The following is a 15,564-nucleotide window of genomic DNA, read 5'->3' as shown; positions in this document are numbered from 1 at the left end:
GTCTTGAGAAGAGCTGACTTGTTTTTATTTTTAAAAACCCCAGAAATGGCTCCAATATATAACTAGGAATGATCTATGCAACAAAAGGCTGTAGAATCTGGAACACATAAGTGAAAAAGTAAGTGTGCATCTTTAAGGCTTCCATGGATGGAGAGAGAAACTCACCATGGTTTAGACCAATGTTTACATAATAATGCAGTTACTTCTCATAACTCTCCTGTGTTGAAACATGTTCTATGGATATGTGTTTGTCATTGCTTTAAAATATACAGCTTTGGCAGGGGTGAGGGTATGTGTGCTGGAGAGATGGCTCAGTGGTTAAGAGCACTGACTGCTCTTCCAGAGGTCCTGAGTTCAAATCTCAGCAACTACATGGTGGCTCACAACCATCTGTAGTCTGATGCCCTCTTCTGGTATGCAGGTGTACATACAGATAGAACACTGATGAACATAAAATAAATAAACAAACAAATAAACAGCAAGTAAATAGTACAGATTTTTCAGGGGCAGCACCAATGGTGTGGGCTGGTTCCTCCTCCTAACTGACTGACTCCCAGGCTGACTAACTCAGCTACCACCCAGGCCCAAATCCAAGGCTTTGAGTTGGCCACCCCAACATTTATTCCATCTAGAGTGCATGAAGAGACTGGTCCCATGGAACCATAGCCACAGGATATCCATGACTCTGAGCGATAGCAGAATATCCAAGAGGTTCCAGAATTAATGGTGTAGCAGAAGCCAGAGGCTTTGAATCGGACCAACAGCTCATTGCAGCAAACATTTGCATGTAAAGATGTTTGGGCAAAAGAGTATTCTATGTGACGTACTACAGCTTCCAGTACCACTATGGTTAGCCAATATGTGATAGAGAGGTAGGGAAGATGGAGGTTATGAACCGTGGGTGCACAGTAGAACTGGAGACTTGTCAGCATGCTTGATAGAGGAGCAGGTTGTCACCCAGTAGGGTTGAAGGATGGTGTGCAACAGCTTGGAGCTTGTGCAGATTCAGCCCCTAAACAGGTTGCCCAGCCACAGGATCATACAAGTGAAGAATGGTCTATTTACTGGATTGGGCCTCCTCAAAAGACCTCCACAGTCCATGTTTCTCCCAGGGCCATGCTGGCCAGTTGCCTGTGTGGCAGAGGACCATATTAATGTTCTCAGTCCATACTGCAACCAGAGACCATGGGGATGTTCAGGGACTGTACTGTTGCTAGAAAGCATGCGGAAGCCTAGGATCCCTGCTCCACTGACCGGGGCACAAGGAATCTGCTCTTGCAGTGTTAACAATGACTGCACATACATAGTTGAAAAAGAGGACATAAAAGACTTCTGTGACAACCCCTACCTCGACTCCAAACCTTCCCCCAAAAAGTGACAGCCTAGAAAGGAAGCCATCAAATAGAACTTTAAAACAAAATATGTGTGTGGACACTGAGATGTAGCTCTCCACAGTTGATGGCTTCTGACAGGGGGTGCAAGTGGAAGACTCATTTTCTCTGGGGGCAGCCATTAGGCATTTGACCACATACTCCTTAGACATGGACTTGGATTTTGTTTCTTTCTTTTTCCTTTTTTGAGGGGGAGATGTGAGGGATGGAGGAATTGGAGGTAAGTCCAATTGGGATGCATAATATGAGATTCAAAAGTAATCAATAAAATACTATGTTAATAAAAAAGATCATAGATGGAACTTGAGAGGTTTTAATAAAAAGTGCAGCTTTTGTTTCTCTTTTATTTCACTAGAACAAATTTCCAGGAGTAACTCTTGAGTCAAAAAAATGAATAGTTTGGGCTCAATAAATTATTATAATGGATATAACCATTTACAGTTTTAAATAGGCCAACTAGAATGGTTAGGATAATTTTGCTAGGTTTGAGGAAAAAAACTATTAGAATTTTTATTATACTATTTTTATTTTGAAATTAGCAGTAAGTTATCAGGACGGTGTTTACATTGTATTCATGTCATTATTTCATAACTGAATTTATCTTTACTAGATTGATGAACTCCCAGAGGGCGCCGTGAAGCCTCCAGCAAACAAGTACCCTATCTTCTTTTTCGGAACCCATGAAACGTAAGTCACAATACAGCTTACACTTCCGAGAGCTCTGATGTGACCCCACTAGATTATATACTTAAGTGTGGTGTATACTAGTTTATATGTTGCTATATTCATTTATAAAGTAGCCAAACATGGTGAACTAGGACATGTAGAAAAGGCAAAACAGGAACAGACATAGGCATAGCTTAAAAGATTGGTTTCTAATGGCCTGTCATTCAGGCCTCACCTCATAAGACTTCACAACTTCCCAAATTAGCATCACCATCTGGGGACTGCATTCCAAACACAGAAGTAGGGGAAGCAATTCAAATTCAAGCCATAAAATAAGTTTTCATTCATAGAAGTCTTGATCACTGAAAGTGCATCATTGCTTCTGTTTCTTTTTTAAGTGTTGGCTATCAACCCACAGTCTCTTTTCAGGACACTTAAAGTCCTGGAGCGGTAGACCAACCATCCTGGTATCCCCTTTTGGAACTCTGCATATTTTCTCTTTACAGAAGCTTTTTCAACTCATTATGTACAGGACAAAGTTATGTTCTCTTAAACTCTTCTGTCTCTCGGCCTATAACAAACGCACTTCCTTTAAAGGTTTTCTAACTATGTCTGTTAATATATAGATTAAAGTAACATATACATGTCTTTCCTTCTTCCACAATATTACAGAAGTGAGCACAGGTAGGGTGGACAGTCAAATTTGCTAAGAACTCAGTATTCTCTGTCAGACCCCGCCAGTTCTTGGTGTTAATCTTGTGAGAGTCTCACTCTGTAGCAGACGGGGCCTTGATCTCACGGAGATCCCCTGCTTCTCCCTCATGCGTGCTGGAGTTAAAGTCACTTGTTTGCTTATTTCTAACACGCTTCAGTTATTTGTGCACCACCCGGGGAGAGGGAAGGGAGGAGAGTGAAAAACAAGGAATACCTCATAAGGAAGTGGCAAGAAAGGCTCGTGGGTCACCTCTGCTTACGTTCACCTCACTGTCAGCAACTTGGTCACACAGCCACACTCGGCTGTGGGAAGCTGGGAAACAGCCTCCAGCTGAGCAGTTCTTAAATATGGGAGAAGTAATCTGCTAATAAAAAAAATAAGAGGATGCCTAGGGGGACAGTTGGCAGTCTTGCCACACTTCCGACTACACCATTTGTTTGCATTTGAATGTTGGCAGACTACGGCATGACTCTTAGCTTGCTCTTTCTTCCATGCCACCTTCACTTCATTCTGGTCTTGAAAGCACTGGGATAAAGTCCTAAAGACAGATTTTTTTTCTTATGTGAGAAATAATTGTGTATTTTTCAGAAAATAAACATTTTGTAAGAGTTTTTTCTATATTGTTTTGAGTTTGGCTTAGTTATACTTTTGTATTAGGTTTTTTGTTTGTTTTCTTCGAGTGTGTGTGTGTGTGTGTGTGTGTGTGTGTGTGTGTGTGTGTGTGTGTGTGTGTGACATTTTGCTAGACTAGTGCAAGTTCTCAGGCAGGCAGGAATTTTACAACTAAGCTATACTCAAGCCCTATATCTTCATCTGATAAAAATTGTATGTGCCTTTTCTTCATTAGGTCCTTAACCCACAGTTACTTTGTATGCATAGTCAATGCTTGCAGAAAGTCACAAGCCAGAGTACTAATTCCTTTTATGTTTCTTTGAAAATGAACTGGCCTTACACAGTGTCCTTTTGTCTCTCATGCTCATATTGTTTGTCAGATAAGACTTCAACCTACACAACCCTCAATCCATTTTATTAGTTCTTGATCAAACACATTTGCCCTCTCCCAAATCTTCCTGGACCCACACCTTCTCTATCTGCTCCACTTTGTGTTGTCTCTTTTTAAACCATCAATAGCAATTTGTACTGCCCAAATATTCTTGGATGTGTGGCCTTCCTAGAATATGATTGGCTACTAGGGCTACATTCTTAGATAAAACTGTCTTTCCTTCTTCTTTACAGACAGGGTCTCACATAGCCCAGAACGGGTTCAAACTCCCCTTCCTAAAGGCATTAGGAGTGTGTATCAGCATGCTTAGTGTAGATAGATTTGTTAGTTGTATTTTTTAATCAACTGGACAGTGTGAGAGATCATTGCTATACCCTGTCAGAAAATGGAATTTATGAATTGCTCGTAACGTGTTGACTGGAAGGTTTCGATGTCATCTTTTGCTGATTTCTAAATTCCTGTCTCTAGCTCACAGCCTTTTTTAATTTCCATAATCATCTTCTAACTCCCTACTTGATATCATCTCTTATATTTCTTAACTGGGACTTTAGATTCTACACCTAACAATGAGCTTCTCCCCAAATATTTTCCTCCAGAAGAAAAATCATATTTCAGTAAATAACAACTCTAGCTTTTTTATTTCTTATTCTGGAAACTTAGAGATAGCCAAATATTCAGTTTTTCTATCAAAACTCCTTTCCTAAGGATGAATTCTGGAGTTGACTATTTCTTCCCCAGTTACGTTATCCATCCTGGCCACTTGCCCATATTACTTTACTTCAGTAGCTCTCTGTCACTCCTTGCTTACATCCTCCTGCCTAATCTTTACTTGGGTCCCAACACAACAGCCAAAATGATGCTGTTGACAAATCTCAGAACCTTCATGGCTTCCCATATCACTTGATACCTTTGCAGTGACCCTGAATAATCTGTGTTGCTAACCTCTTACTTCTCCATCCTTATCCCACACTGGTCTACTGTTACTAATTTCACCCTAGGCCCGCAGCCTCTTTTTTGTTTCTCAGATACATTATTCTTTCTCACTACAGCACAGATGGTCCTTCTCCTCCCCCCCCCCCCGCCCCACCCCTGTTGAGGTTTGATCTGTTTCTATGTATCATAATGTTAAGTGTGGGGTCGGGTAAGGCTTGTTCCAGAGACCAGAGAATCTGCCCTTATATTTTAGTGAAGTTCTGACCTTGCCTCCAGGTTATTTTTGATTGGTGAGTAAAGATGCCTACAGAATTGAGATAGGTGGGGCTTGATGTTCCCTGACCATGAGTAGGGAGAGAAGTAGGTGAAGAGAGGAAAAAGACTCTGAGGATTAGGAGTCAAGAAAGTATGGCCATGAGGGCTGGCCATTTGGAGTTAAGAGCAGCCTAGATAAAACATAGTAAGGAATAGCTCAGGGTTATCTATAGAAAATAGATTTTAGTAGCATAAAGGGTACTTATCTGTCCAGTTCTCGTACTGATTGAGGCTTATTGGAAATAATAAAAGCTGTGTATCTTAATCAAAAACTGAATGGTTAAAGGTGGAGTAAAAATCCCAGATTGGAATTAAGATTTTTCTACAATTCCTCCTTTTCTTAGGTGTTCCCTTTCTGGTGATGCCTTCTCCAATTTTTACAGCTAAAATTGCAAAAGTGATCCCTGGTGTATCCATCTGTGATGGCTGGCTTTAATTGTCAGTTTGATTCAATCTAAAATCACCACAGAAAGTTTCACTGAGACATTATCTAGACCAAGTTGGTTTATGAGTATGTCTGTGCAGGCATTTCTTAATTCAGTTGAGATAGAAAGACCCACTCACAATGACAGCAACTTTCCCTAAAATGGATCCTAAGTGTATGAATGGAGTTAGTTGAGCATTAATTCGTTGTTCTCTGCTCTTGACTGTGGATTTAATGTGTCTACTTGCTTCAAATCCCTACCACTCTGACTCCCCCACAATGATAGATAATAACCTAAATTGTAGACTAAGTAGATCTTTCCTTCTCTAATTTGCTTTTTTTTTTCAGGTGTTTTTGTCATTTTTGTTTTGTTTATTCACTTTTCATCCCACTCATTGCCCCTGTCCCAGTCACCCTCTCCACAATCCTTCCTTTCACCCCTCCCCTTCTCCTCCGAAAGGGTGGGAAGCTCCATGGGTCCCCCTGACACACACACACTTCAGGGTGTTTTATCACAACGATAGAAAAAGAAACTAAGATACTATCCTTCCTCTCTGAATAAACAAAATGCATGCTTTGTTTGCCATTTTAATCTATTAGCACCTGCACTTTATGATGGTATCAATGGTTGCCGTATCCTCTGTGCAATTCCAGTACAACTGCACTGATACCTCTCACATTATAGGTGTTTGATTGGTACTTGTTTAATTAATAGATACATAAACCTTAGTTTGAAATCAGGTCTCCAGGGTGTCAGCCAAGCTGAGTCTCAGTAGCTTCACTCACTAGATTTAGATCACAGATAATGATGCTAACAGACTGTTAAGACTGAAGCAGTGTGTTAGCTACAGAATTTAACTACTTTTTAATGGTTACAATTAATTTAGAGTAAGATTTAAATTAGATACAATTCTGTATACCCTTCTGGTTTGTTCTCCCCGACCCACATTGATGCCCAATTTACAGAAATAATACTGGCTAACTATTCTAAAGTAATATACGTTATGAATTAAATAATTGTTATCCCAGTATTTGATTTCTTATTATAAATCTCACAAATCCTTACTCACAGTAAGATTAATATAAATACTAGTTTAAGCAATGAGAGAAGCAATCAAAGTAAATAGCTCTAGTTCTACTTGTAAAACTAGGAGTCAGTGTCAAACAAAGCACATTGTGTAATATTAATGTCAAAGTAGGACAATCCAGAGTTGATGGTTACACACTCAGTTACCCATTTGTATTGCCTTGAAGTATGTTTCTAAAGCATCTTGTGATATGTGCTTACCCACAGGGTTTGTGTATACTTAAATATGTTTGTTGACATCACATTTGATCCTGATATTTAGAATACCTTGTATTTGAAGATCAGCATGTCAGTTCTATTTCTATCTATCCCTGCAGTGCATTTCTAGGTCCTAAAGACCTTTTCCCATATAAGGAATACAAAGACAAGTTTGGAAAGTCAAACAAACGGAAAGGATTTAATGAAGGATTATGGGAAATTGAAAATAATCCAGGAGTGAAATTTACTGGGTACCAGGTAATAGTTTGCATCACGGTCTCTTGTTCTGTCTCGTTGCTTTTAACTCTTATGCACCTTTGTGAAGTGTCCTTCCTGTTAGTACTAACCTTCCATTCATTTGAGGTCAGAGTTCTTCTTTGATTAAGTACCAGCTCTTGCCCAGAAGAGCTTGAGTTAAGTGGACATTGAAAAATTGACTTTGGCAGCCACTTGAGTCATTAATTGAATCGGGTTTACACATGCTGCTAAGGTTAGCTTCAGTATCTTGGTTTCAAACAACCCTCCTACCTCAGCCTCCCTGGTAGCTGGAATTAGATATATGTGCCATTGTGCCTGGCTCTCGTAGTCCTTTATTTTGAAAATGTTAAAGTGGGCCAGTGTCTTTGAAATTAAAACATAGTGTTTTTTCCAGTTTGTGTTCCTACTCTTTTTTTAAAATGTAATTGGCTAATTTTTTTTTCCTTAGACAATTCAGCAACAGAGCTCTTCAGAAACTGAGGGAGAAGGAGGGAACACTGCAGATGCAAGCAGTGAGGAAGAAGGTGACAGAGTAGAAGATGGAAAAGGCAAGAGAAAGAATGAAAAAGGAGGCTCAAAACGGAAAAAGTCCTACACTTCAAAGGTCACTGAAAACCTCCTCCTCCTGTTACTGTTTCCTGCATACTCACTGAAGCTTTCAGATTGGGTGGGAGGTATTGCTCTTTGGCAAAGTACCTGCCTAGAACATACTGTTCAGGCCCACTCCCCACCCCCCACCCCAGCACACACTACAAACTTTAGGGGCAGTAGTAAATTGAGAGAGAACACCAAAACCCCCAGGTAGTAAGGGAGTCATTTCTGACTTCTCCTCAAGGCTGACTTGCCCTGAAAGTACCACAAGCTTAGTTGAAGGAGGAAAGTTAAGCATATAGGCTGAGCCAGACACTGAATTGAACGGGTTGTGCAGGAGTGAGCAGTAAAATCGACTCCATAAAAAAGGAGAGGGAACATACTAACAAGTTAATAATTAAATGTAAATTGTGAAAGGGGTTCTGAAGGAAATGAATGAGACCAAGAAAACACATACTAGGAAAGTGGCCAGGCCTTTCTGTAAAGGCACAGCTTATGCTAAAGACTTGAAAGAAGGGTGAAAGGAGAGCCTTGTGCGGCAGAGGAAAAGGAACAGAGCAGGAAACCTGAGAAGGCAAAGTCTGACACACACCTAAACACAGTGCAGGCGTGCCCAGGCCCTCAGTAAAGAGAGACAGGTAAATGCTGCCTAGGGCAGACTGTAAGCTGCTCCAGTGAGTCTGGATTTTATTCCAAATGTAGCAGCAGTGACATGGTGATTTACAAAAGAAAAAACTAGGTGTGTTATACAGTATTGCAGATATGCAATCAAAAAACACCCGTGACATTTTTGAAAACTATTCTGTAGGCACTGAAAGCAAGAAAAATGGATCCTGGAAGACCTAAGGTTCAAGATTCAGTAGAGTCTAACTCATAATTGAATACTTGACGAAATTACTTCTACTTAGATTCTTGTATTTAGTGGCTGAATATATTTAGAAATCATCTGAGAAAACAAGTACCAAGCGTTTCTCCAACTATTAAAATATGATTTTGGCAATCTTTAAAATCCACCTTACTGACATGCAGGTAAAATTGTATGCATGCATTATTTCCTATGTACCTGATTGTGTTATTCTCTATGGACCTTATTGACTACACACGTGGTCGCTGGAGCTGGGGAGATTGCTGAAGTGGGTAAGGTGTTGCGTGGCTGTGAACTCATTAGCTGGGCAGGTAGGTGAAGCAAGATGATCCCTGGAGAGGGCTTGCTGGTCAGCCCGATCAGAGAACTCCAGGTTCATTCAGAGACCCCATCTAAAACTAGAAGGTAGATTCAGGCCCTTTGAGGATATCTGTGTTCTGGTAGATAACCCTATACCTGTGAACATACAGGCTAAGTGGACACAGTGGGCATTAAGTTAAATTTAAAAAACGAACAAAACAAAACAGCACAAGCACATGCATTTGGGAAGGAAAGCAGTGGGAGGGGCAGAGAAGGAGTTGAACATACATGTGCATGCACACACAAACCACAATAAGCAAGCAAACAAGAATGATTACTTTTGATGGGGATAGAGTTTATAAATGGTTAAAAAAAAGTCCCTCTCAAACTGTTTCTTCCATTGCATTTATTTTTAGACTGAATTTCTATTAGCATTTTGGGTTTCACTTAAACATCCATTTGAGTTATTTTTATTTAATTGATTGCCTGCTGAGCTTCTATGGAATGTGTTTGCAACCCTAATTTATGTAAAAGCTACATAAGGTTTGTAGACTTTCAACAGTGAACATGGGACCTTTAAATGTAATTATGTCACTGCGTGTTTTAAAGATCAACAGTATGAAGGCTTGTAGTTAGGATGGAGTTAACACTTCACAGCAGTGAAGGCGAGGGCTAAAGTTTAAATGTTTAGATGACTATTTAATTTTATTTAAATTACATTTAATTTCTGCTTTCACTGTCTCTTAAGAACTGTTTGATTTTTTTTTTTTTTTTTTTTTTTTTTTTTTTTGCTGTTGATGTTTTGCACAATGCTAGGCAAACGCTCTACCCCCTGAGCTACAGCCCAGCCCAGAAATTTAACTTTATAACGTTTGTGTGTTAGAGTGGAGGAAGGGTTACTTTGTTGTTGTTTTGGGTTTTAGTTTTGTCTTTTTTTTTTATTCCCTTGTAGAGGAACAGTCTCTGGCCACACAGATATAAACACAGTTTATATCCCAGGCTAGCCTTGAACTCATGGTGTTCTTCTTGCCTCAGACTTCAAAACGATGTGATTGCAGTATGTGCCCAGAAGCTAGTCAGAACTCAGCTTTTTACAGCTTTTTACTGCCAGTGTGACATAGGGAGTCTCATGTGTATCATAATCCTGTGGAAAACTGTTGACATGACTTTCAGGCCCCAGCACTGCTAATTCAGAACTTTGAGCAAAGGACGGGGAATGTAGTTCCTATGTCTGCGGTGTGGGAATAGTACTGGAGAGACTGCTTCCTGCTGTAACCCCGGTACTTTTTCTGGAGTCCCACTGTTTTCTTTTTGTTGAATGTGCTGAATTTCTCTTTTGAGTAGTCTCCTTTGCACTTAAAAACTAGTAGTCAGTAAACTTTCTACAACACCCCAGTTAGGTAAAGGATTATCTCACAACTTCTCTATTTACCTAATTTCTTTTACCTGTGAGGGAAAACAATTTCAATAATCAAAAAGCCAAAGTACAACAAATCCGAAGAAAATTATATATCTTTTAAATAAAGATATGGCTGATTCATATTAAGCACTAGCAGATAATGAAAATGTAGATATTTGTATGCAAATGATTTACACTTAAGGTTACAGTTAATCAAATTCTTAAATTAGTAAAGATGCTAAAAGAACAAGAATTTTAGTTAACAGAGTAACAATTAGATATAAAACCAACTCAAAACCACACTAATAAAATAAATGATAAACACCAATTTCAAACAAACATATAGGGATTATGATCTGAAGAGATTTGCAAAGTTAGTTTGGCAGCTAGACTTCCTGCTAAGATACTAAATATGGTTGCCCATTAACGGAAGTACAGTGATGCCCAGTTCCCATTAGTACTGAGACTCCGTGTTTGTCATGCCCAGGGCTGAGGGGCACGTGCTCAGTGTCACTCACAGACACCCTGCACAGGAGATGGATACTGTGGTGTGCGTTAGGCTGAGTGGCAGGTCAGCACTGTTACTTGAGGGTTGCTGGATAATGCACTTAACACATTCATCTGTTACATGATATTACTAAATGAAAAGTTACCTATATATTGTCGTATGGAATCTTTAACTGACCCTGCTCCAATCTTTTTTAATAAATCTTTTTTTTAATCTAAAAGTTAAAAGTGATAGCATTTTAAACTAATATTTTGAGTGCTGTTTATAGTTTTAGTAAAGTAAAATAGAAGCGGTGTAATGTTTTCTGTCCTGTAACTGGATGATCTCTCTTTGTATTTTACATTTATTTATTTAAATGTGTGCGTGTGCCGCCTGCATGTGCGTATGTACAATACATGTGTGTATTGCCTGTAGAGACCAGAGTGGGGCTATGGATCCTCTGGAACCGGAGTCACAGATAGTTGTAAGCCATCATGTCAGTGCTGGGAACTGAACCCAGGTTCTCTACAAGTAAATTCACTGACCCATCTCTTCAGTCAACAGAACAGAAACCCAAAACCTGATGATGTAGGTAAGGGGCTGGAGACGTGGCTCAGAGACTGCAAGCACATGCTGTCTTGCAGAGAACCAGAGCTGGGTTCTCAGTACTCACATCAGGTTGCTCACAAGTGCTTATACCTGCACCTGCATGTGCACACACGCACTTACGCGCACACACACACACACACACACACACAAGCAAAAATGATATAATTTTTAAAATCTGATTGTATGAGGGGCTCAAGTTTAGTAATTCATTTCTGGAAGGCCAAAAAATGATTTGGCTGAGTCCATTTACCTTAGTTTTTGTTTGCAAAGTATTTGAAGATTAATTTCCTTTAAATTTTCCTCTCCCCTTTTGACTTCTTTCCCTAGAGAAATGGTCGCATGTAACCCAAGTTGGTCTCAAACTCATCGTGTAGTCCAAGGTTGCCCGTGAACTTGTGATCCTCCTTTCTCTCTCTCCTGAGGGCTGGGGTTACAGACCTGCACCCTCATAACCAGAATATATACTGCCAGAGAATTAAACCCAGAGTTTGCTGCATGCTAGGCGGGCACTACTAACTGAGCTATAATTTCAGCCCTCAAAATTTAAGAGGAAAATGGATTTGACAGATGAAAAGGCAAAAAAAAAAAAATGTTAAAGGGACTGCATTAGAACAAACTGTCTGACTTCTCTACCTAGTGGTCTTTCACACAAGCCATTAGTCATTGTTTATATGCTTAAAATTGAATGCATTTTTTACTTAGAAAAACAAACAAAAAACAACAAACCACTTAAGAGCAGTCATCAAGGTGAGTGAATTCACTTGCTACCAAGCCTGATGACCTCAGTTAGACTCAGGAATCATTTGATTGGAGGACAAAGTTAGCTCCCACAGGTTAGTCTCTGGCTTCCACACATGCCATTGTCGGTATATACACCAACACAAAAACATACACAGTAAATACATTAATTATAGAAAGTCAGGGCTGGAGAGGTGGCTCAGCGGTTAAGAGCACTGACTGCTCTTCCAGAGGTCCTGAATTCAATTCCCAGCAACCACATGGTGGCTCACAGCCATCTGAGACCTGATGCCCTCTCTGGTGTGTCTGAAGACAGCTAAACTGTTCTTATATAAATAAATTAAATAAATAAATAAATCCTTAAAATTTTCAAAAAAACTTTTAAAAGAAAATGTTAGAAAGTCCTACATTTCATCATTTAGAATAAGACATAAAATTGGAGACATCTTTTTCTAACTTTAGTACTGTTCTGCAAGGAGACTTTAGTGCAAGCTATAATTTGATTTCAAATGCAAGATGACAAAGAAAATAGACTGTTTTACAAGCACAGCTTTAGTGTTTAAGTAATTGCTCATAGTTTAAAGATTAAATTGTGTTGTGCTGTGACAGAAAGCTTTATCTAGGTTCTTTCTGTATCTATCCTTAGCCACACTGCTGCAGGAAGTATTCTTCCGTGAATATCATTCTCGGAGCGCTCACCTCACTTCTCTGGACCTTGGTTTCTATTACCATATGTGACAGAGAAGGACATGATGATTTTTGAGCATGCCTTCCAGTTCTAATGTCTCCTGAGGTAGTAGGTACTCGCCCAGTTGTATTTAGTCCTGTTGTGGGTATCTGTGTAGTCTGATTTTTATTATCACACTTCTTATAAGAATATGATAGTTGTCTAGCCCACATCTGCTTCCTTTCTAGCTAGTTATTAGAGGCCCAGAGAAGTAAAATGACTTGTCCATCACCACCCAGCCCAGCCTTGGCACACTGCATGTGTTCTCTATCTGTGCTGTGTCAAGCCACACACACTACACGCCAACAGCTCCTGTGCACCTCTTTACTTACACTTGTGCATTTGGAGCCCCACTTTTGACTCTAATTCTTGACTTGTCTAAATGTTTAGAAGTCTTCTAAACAGTCCCGGAAATCTCCAGGAGACGAAGATGACAAAGACTGCAAAGAAGAGGAGAACAAAAGCAGCTCTGAGGGCGGAGATGCTGGCAATGACACAAGAAACACGACTTCAGACTTGCAGAAAGCCGGTGAAGGGGTGAGGATGTGCTGACGATTCCCTTTTCTCCTGTTGATCTCTTAGAAGACGTTTCCTCTGGGATCCGTGTCTGTGGCTAGTGTCACTAACCATTAGCTTGTTATGTCTGTTCACAAAGCCTGAATGGGTGGCCAGGAGTTTAGAGTCGGAGGACAAAAGAGGGCCATGTGGAAAGTATGCCTTCCTGGAAAATTCAAGCTCTCAATATTACTTTTTCAAACTACATTAGTAACTGTAGAGTATTTTAAAATAGGTTGCAAATTATTGATCATTCTTTTATCACAAAGTCAGTGGCATGTCCAAAATAGAATATGTAAATGAAGTACCCTTAATATAAATATAAAGGATGAATTAATAAGGCAGCTATTTCTTTACCTTATGCTATTCCCCAGTAACCATACAGAAGAGGAATATTTATTTAAACCTGCATTTCAATAGCTGAGCAATTAAATGATTACCTTTACCTCCTATGCCTATCTGGCTCCCTCCCAACCCCACCCCATGATGCTTGCATATTGTTACTGATCCAGCTCTTCAGACCCCCTCTTCAGGGCTCCAATTCCTCCATCCTGCTGCTGATCTCCTTTCCCCATATCTAGCTATCTACCCCGCCCACTCTGCTGGCAGATGCCCTACCCACCCTATTCTCTGTTCTGCCCAGATATTGGGTGATCAGCATTTATTGACAAGACAAAATAAATGGTAAGAACGGTTTACAGAAACTTGACAGGAGACTCTTGGTATAAACATTACAGTGCCATGTCCAGGTTGAAACAAGATATGAGGGCAGAAAAACCAGCGCTTGCATAACAAGGGTAAAACATTACATCTACAAGAATAAAAGTGTTCAAGCTGTATTTGAGTACTGCTATTTAAAATACCTGTAGGAACAGATTTACTTACCTGACTCTTGTTAGCTTCTGCTGACTTTGGCATTACAGGCCGGTCCGCATTCATAAACTATAGTAAAGGTCATTTGTGCACATAGCATTCCGTCTGTGTACACTACTCAGCTTCAGATGACCAGGAAGGCTGAGCACTTGAGGGGTAGAGCAGTGGCTAAGGATGGACGCTTGCACTGAGTGATGGAATGAGTGGATGAGTGGTAATGCCCATCAGGTACATTGTTACACTGTGTTCAACTCTGACTGTGTCTGTTCTTACCTGTTCTCATCAGTCCCGGTGCCTCTCAGCTTTTCCTTCCTTCGTCTTGGTTACCCAGCATCACTCTTGAAGTGTGGGTTTAGTTGTTGTCTTACTCCTGTCACTCAGGTTAGCCTTCCTCAACTCCCTCCTCCTCCCTCCTCTCAGTTTTTGAGACAGAGTCTTGCTGTATAACTCTGTCTGCCTCACTATGTAACTCAGGCTGGCTCCCAGGCTTCACCTTCCTGAGTGCTGGGTCTGCAGGGTGCATCACCACACTTGGCCTGTCTTCTCTAGCAGCATTTGGTATCATTAGACAGTTTGTTCTGACTTTTCTTACAGCCACCATCCTCTTCTGCTTCCCCTCAGTCTCCTCGAGTGCTCCTTCCATCTATCTCGGTATACTTCCTTAAAATCCTTATATCTGTCTTATCAACATTGTACAATTTAATGAGTATTTTTAATGATGACATTTACTTACCACTGTGCTTCTAAGATTTATTCATTTGGCTAATTTTAAAAAAGTTATTTCTTGTGAAGCCTGTCACAGCTTGCAGTGGTCCATGTATGGAGGTCCCAGGACACCTTTTGAGAATCCATACTCTTCACATCAGGCCTGGGGACACAGTTCAGGCCATGGACTTAGCAGAAGGTGCCATCTTGCCAGGCCTTATTCAGTTTTCAGTGTTTCCGTTTGTATGGCGTATGTGACGCTATGCGAATCTGCCTGTTTATTCAGTCTACTGTTAATAGGTATCTGGCCTTTCCAGCTTTGGACGGTATTGTTATGAGCATTTTGTCTCCTAGCGTACATGCTCAAGTTCTTTAGGTTTGTAACTAGAACTGACAATGCTGATGTACAGATTTATGGCTTCCAGCCTTATCAAGTTGCTTTATGGAGGAGTTGGCCAGGCCAACAACATATGAAAGCCCTTGTAGTTAAGTTGGTGCTATCTGACTTTTATCTCTGACAGTGTAGTGGTGTAAAATGCTATTACAGTATGAACTTGTACTGCAGTATGAACAGTGATGAGGTGAGGTTTGTTGTTGTTCTGTTTCGTTTCTATCAGCCAGCCATGTTTCTTCTTAACACACATTTCCAGGGTTGTCACCTGTTTTCCCATTAGACTATTTTTGTACTGGTTTATAGGACATCACTTATTCTGTAGGATACTCTA

The 15,564-nt window shown here is 40.2% G+C and overlaps 1 protein-coding gene across 6 annotated transcripts in view; it reads left to right on the top strand.

Moving 5' to 3' along the window:
* Positions 1-15,564, top strand: part of Hdgfl3 (HDGF like 3) — a 52,644-nt gene that overhangs the window by 26,983 nt on the left and 10,097 nt on the right. For 4 of the 6 annotated variants that reach the window (XR_015668248.1, XR_015668253.1, XM_087631584.1 and 1 more), the window contains 4 exon segments: positions 2,002-2,078; positions 6,852-6,990; positions 7,439-7,594; positions 13,097-13,243. Coding sequence is in view for 3 of the 6 variants with exons in the window: in XM_087631584.1 (XP_087487710.1) it covers positions 2,002-2,078; positions 6,852-6,990; positions 7,439-7,594; positions 13,097-13,243 (519 nt within the window). In the remaining 3 variants the exon portion in view is untranslated. 6 annotated transcript variants of the gene reach the window in all.

Source organism: Rattus norvegicus, chromosome 1, assembly GCF_021556685.1.
Source record: "Rattus norvegicus strain SHRSP/BbbUtx chromosome 1, alternate assembly SHRSP_T2T, whole genome shotgun sequence".
Classification (NCBI taxonomy): domain Eukaryota; kingdom Metazoa; phylum Chordata; class Mammalia; order Rodentia; family Muridae; genus Rattus; species Rattus norvegicus.
Note: the sequence above shows the minus strand (reverse complement) of the source record. Positions and strands in the feature narration are given on the sequence as shown.